The sequence below is a fragment of the Entamoeba nuttalli genome, assembly GCF_000257125.1.
Source record: "Entamoeba nuttalli P19 unplaced genomic scaffold asmbl_4492, whole genome shotgun sequence".
In the NCBI taxonomy this organism is placed as follows: domain Eukaryota; phylum Evosea; order Mastigamoebida; family Endamoebidae; genus Entamoeba; species Entamoeba nuttalli.
In genome coordinates, this window is record NW_008576827.1 from 1566 (window position 1) to 6918 (window position 5353).

Genomic DNA, 5353 nt, shown 5'->3' on the forward strand with positions numbered 1-5353 from the left:
TACATTGACACTGAGAACAACAAATATTACTTTCTTTTACTTTAAAAGAAGTTTCGGCTCCACATTCTTAATCATATTAATTTGACTTATTCATTATAGACTAACACTAATAAGATTAAAAAAAACAAACTAGCACATATGTATTGGACACGAGCATTTCTTTGTGCATCATAGGTAATTCTATCACTCATTATGATTTATATATCTTAATTCAGATTTTAAACCCTTTTTTTTTATTTTAGAATTTCGTTTAGGTTTTCCTCATTGATTTTTCTTTAACTCAAAAAAAGAAAAGGAGAGATAGAAAATGATTGAATTTCTCATTTTTCCCCCCTTTATAACAATATATTTGATAAAAAATAGAAAAAATGTATCGTTAATTTCAATTAAATCATTATAATAAAATGAAAATTACCATTAGTACTGCTACAATGAATGACATGGAACTGGCACATACCTTAGTAATACCAGGAACTTCTGTATTTGCATCCTTTAAATCATAACCGTTATCACATGTTTTACATTCTGTAGAAGTACATTCATTACAATTAGTGAAAAAGCTATGACATTCTAATGATCAGTTTATATCTAACTAAATACCACCCACCAAACCAATAAAATATAAAAACAAACCCATACATACAAAGTTTGACACTTTTACATATCCTTCAATACATTCATCACATCCAACCGAGCCAAAAGTTTTACACCCAATAAATCTGCTTTTTTCAACACACAATCCTGTTTGAGAAATAAAATAACCATCATCACATTTTTCGCATTTGCTGTCTGCTCCATTTACACATTTCATGCAATTAGAAACACTACACTGAGCAAAGGTAATAGCAATCAACAGTATTATAACTTCGAGTTTCATGTTTTAATTGACTGAGTTCTTTTCTTCAAAGAACTATTCACACTTTATCTTTTTTTTTCTTTTTTCTTCTATAGCTTTTAAGAATTTTCTTTTGCTTCTTTCTAGAATTTTTTTGTTTTTTGTTTTTAATTTTTTTGTTTTGATATTTTTGATATTTTGGGTTTAATTTTCTTTTTGTTTGTTAGTCAGATAAAGTATTTATTTTTCTTTCTTTAGCATCAAGAGTTTCTTGTTTAAATAATAATTGGTTTTATACATTTTTGAAAGGATTGCTCTGAATGAAAATCATGAAATCATGTCTTGTTGTAAATTCTATTCTAGTTCATTATTATTTCACTACATTCTTTAATGAAATAACAAAATGATATATCATTTATTGTTTTATATATCATTTATTTTATTAATTATTATTGTTATTGAACAACTTATTGAACTAATTAGAATAATAAAGTATTATTGTACAAGAGTGAAATATGAAATGACATATTATATAGATAGTATTGCAAAAAGGGAATATAGAATTAGAATTAAAAAACATTATGTCATAAAATTAATAAACAAAAATAGAAGAAATAAAAATTGAAATTGATATCATTAAATAAGTTAAAAACTATGTAATTAAAAACATGATAGATGTGCTTGAATATTGCTTTTACCACAATCAAAAATAATCATTAAAATATGTTAATAATACTTCAAGAATGAGATTAGTATCAAATGAACAATAAACAATAGAAATAATTCTATTAATAATTAATTTCTTAATATTGATGGTTAGAACAAAACTATATTAGTTAAAATTAATAGTTAAAGTCACAACTGAATGTATTACTATTTAAAATAATTTTTAATTGATATTTTTATGCTCAACGAAATGAAACAAGAATGTAGTTTTATAGCTTTCTTTGTTAGTAGAATGCATTTATATGAAATTTTAAATACGAACTTATAATATACAAATGTTAACAGATAATAATAACTTCTTACACTATTTCAATAAATGAAATTGTTTCTATTATTTTTTTAAGACATTACTTATGTCTGCATTTTGTTTTTTTTTTGTTATATTCTTCATAGTTTCATTTTAAAATATTTTATGCTTGATGATTTGTAAATAATGTTGGTATTGTTTTTGTATTTTCAACTGAATCAATTGAAATTTGATTAATACATTTTCTTCTATTGTAACTTTATATTTTCATTCTCATAATTAACTTGGTTAATATAAAAAATTCCATTCTCATAACAGGTAGTGAATTAGAAGAACAGTTATCAAACCAAAGAACGAATAAAATCAATAAATGTGTATAAACAAAATTAAACAAACGTTAGAACATAACAAATAGTTTTCATATTGTTGTGGATTATTTTTATGTTTCTAAAATATAAAAATGCTTTCAAATTAAATTTCAATACAAACAAAGAGAATGTCAAAGAATTAAGAGAATAAAAATAGATAAATTTAAAAATCTATTTTTCTAAATAAGTATTTTGAAAGTTGATTTTTTTTGGAAAAGAGATAATAATATACTCTCAACAAAAAATACGATTATGTTTATGGAAAAAGTAAATTATTATTTTTTGATGATTCAGAAGATTTGGAATAATATAAAAAACAAATCAAAAAGAACAACTATACATAAATAAAAAATGGAACAATTTATATTTAAAAAAGAAGTAAATTATATAAATTATTTTTGATATTTAATGTAAAAATAATTTTAAGATTTATACTTAACTTGAAAAGATGGCTACTATTTCAGAAATTGCTGTAGAATATCATGGAGCTCACAAAGGAAATTGCTCTCAATCAGTTGCATATGGTTATTCTGAAGTAACAGGAAATAGAAAAGAGCTTATTGAACAATTATCTGGATGTGGAGGAGGAAGAGCCCCAGAAGGCTACTGTGGTGCTTTGTATGCAGCTATTCAAATTCTTGGAGAAGATAAAAAAGAAGCATGTATTTCCAAATTTAAAGAGTCAAGTAATGGATGTACTAAGTGCAAAGAAATTAGAGGTGGTAATGTTATGCCATGCAGAGAGTGTGTTAGGACTGCTGCTAAATGCATTGAAGAATTGGCTTAATTTTATTCTTTTCTTTAAAATTCTTTTAATTTACATTTTCTCTTTTTGTTTAGAACTGACAAAAATCCATTTAATAAAAATTTTCATGTTATGTTTTTTCTTGTTATTTGTATGTTGGGGGTCTGTAGTACGACCATCCAAAATCGTAAAAAATAGTATTGTTATGAAATATTTCATTTTAACAGGACAACCCCATGTTGAACTAATTGCAGACTTTGAAATGAAAGAACCAATATCATCATTTTCATTCTTCTTTTCAAACGAATTTTCAAGTCATCTTGGACCATTTTCATGTATTTTTGATAATGACAAAGAAAAAACCGTTGCATATGTTTTAGAACAGTTTGTTATATTTTGTCTATTTATTAGGTATTAATTTAATAGGCTACTTGAAGAAGGAAATAAAAAAGAATTTGAGGTATTATTGCATGACTCAGATAAAGGAAAAATTGTATGTAATTTTGATATAGTTGGTGAATTACATGGAATAGGAGTTAAGTCTAGTATTAATGATCCTGATTTAATGCAGTTTCGAGGAATAATTATGCCTCAATTATATAATCAAGCAAAAGAAGTTAATACATATATTTATTTATTAAAAAGAGATATTGTTGATATTCGTTGTGTTGTTAGTCCAAAAATTGATTTAACTCAAGTGCATTTCCATTTAATTAGTCCAAGTTCAAAAACAGAAATTCCTTTCCAAATTCAGTATTTTACAAATACTACAACAATAGAAACTGAACAAATTATTGAACATGACTATATTAAATTTACTTCAGACCCTCATCTAGTCTCATTGAGAAAAGAGATAGATTTCATCAACATTTCTAACTTAGGTACATCTTTACATGAATTTAATCTAAATGAGGTTCAAGCAAGTCATAATACTGTTTATGATTTCTTTCTTCATTTACCCTTATCAATTTCATCTTTTCATTTTTATGACTCTTCAGGAAATATTTCCACTTCTTCTTATTTCTGCTCTTCTTACACTTGCACATATAATCTCATAGGGAGATATCCTTTGCTAGGTAATTGGAAAGAGTCTTTTTCCATTTCTTATGAACAGTTAATTCCTTTTAATTCAACATTTGTTTTTCCAATAAGCCTAGCCTTAGAATCAATTTCTGTTCGTAACTATGAAGTTCATATTCACTTTCCTAATGGTATGAAAATAAAAAACGTAAAGTGTGATGTTTATAATCTCTGTGATCATTTCAAATTTACTGTGCCATTCTTAAAGTATTGGACTTTTGATAATACCATCTTTCATTATAAAAATCTTGACATAACTTCATTTCACCAGATGATTTGGTTTGAATACTCATTAATAAAAGAAAGTTATGGATATTGGATTGTGGCATGTTTCTTCTTGATATCATTCTTTTTATTAATTTTCTTTATCATGTTAATAAAGTTATTAGAACGAAACGAATGGAGAGATTGGATTTATGACAAGCTTATTAACAGAAAAAAATAATTAATTTCATTATGGACTTACTTATTATAAGTGTGTGTAAAGCTCTAGATGATTGTATTTGTCCATCTTCATCCCCAATACTATCATTTATTCAAACACGTTTGTTGCTTTTTTTAAATCGTTTCTTTTTAAAATTTTTATTAACAACAAAAAGCTCTTGGATGTGAAATTATTATTGAAAATAAAGGTTTAAATAAAAAACAATGCATCCACACTACTTTATCAAAGAATTCAATAGAGCCAACAATCAATGAGATTGCAGCTCGTTATTTAAGATTGCAAATACTCTCATTAAATATGAATGATCTTTCAAAACAAGAATTTATTTCTAGCATATTTGAAATTGATGCAAGTTATTCATCAACCATAAACTCAACCACAGTTCAGATATTCACTACCTGTCAGTCTCTTCCATTGAACCTCTTTTTATTTGTGGATAAAAAACCAATTATTGACATCGACGTCATAAATAAAATTATCACACAAATTATATCAACACCAATAGAGCCTCTTGTATTTTATGACAATCAATTTATTTCTCAGTGTTCAGTACATCCAATTGGTGCAATTATTATTGATTGCATAACTCTTAATTTTGAAGACATTCAAAATTGCTTCAAGAATACTTTTAAAGAACTTATTCACCATATACAGATTGACTCTAACCTAACAGAAAAGCTTACACGATCAATATCACAAATAATACAATCAAGTCCAAACTATTCATTTAGTTATGAGTGTAGCCTTTTATTAGGAAAAAATCCCGCCTTAAATTTAAAAGCCCTCATTAATGGAGCATTATATGACGGTTATATTAAAATGAAATAATGAGTCTGTCTAATAACACAACATACTCTATTCATATATATTAATCATCTTGTTTACTCTTTTATCTTTTATTACTTTT

At 25.4% G+C, this 5353-nt stretch overlaps 4 protein-coding genes across 4 annotated transcripts; 3 read left to right on the forward strand and 1 right to left on the reverse strand.

Annotated features, from left to right (window-relative positions):
- Window positions 1-394: 394 nt before the first annotated feature.
- ENU1_104970 (tyrosine kinase, putative) lies at window positions 395-877 on the reverse strand (the record flags this gene model as incomplete). The annotated part of the gene is made up of 2 exons (XM_008859419.1): window positions 395-570; window positions 634-877. 2 exons carry the CDS (start codon window positions 875-877, stop codon window positions 395-397), a joined length of 420 nt encoding a protein of 139 aa, XP_008857641.1.
- A 1747-nt stretch (window positions 878-2624) lies between these two features.
- Window positions 2625-2963, forward strand: ENU1_104980 (hypothetical protein; the record flags this gene model as incomplete). The annotated part of the gene is made up of 1 exon (XM_008859420.1): window positions 2625-2963. One exon carries the CDS (start codon window positions 2625-2627, stop codon window positions 2961-2963), a length of 339 nt encoding a protein of 112 aa, XP_008857642.1.
- Window positions 2964-3126: 163 nt separating this feature from the next.
- On the forward strand, window positions 3127-4446 carry ENU1_104990 (hypothetical protein; the record flags this gene model as incomplete). Its single annotated transcript, XM_008859421.1, has 2 exons — window positions 3127-3305; window positions 3348-4446. 2 exons carry the CDS (start codon window positions 3127-3129, stop codon window positions 4444-4446), a joined length of 1278 nt encoding a protein of 425 aa, XP_008857643.1.
- Window positions 4447-4743: 297 nt separating this feature from the next.
- ENU1_105000 (hypothetical protein) lies at window positions 4744-5274 on the forward strand (the record flags this gene model as incomplete). Its single annotated transcript, XM_008859422.1, has 1 exon — window positions 4744-5274. The coding sequence occupies one exon, from the start codon at window positions 4744-4746 to the stop codon at window positions 5272-5274; it is 531 nt and encodes a 176-aa protein (XP_008857644.1).
- Window positions 5275-5353: the final 79 nt, after the last annotated feature.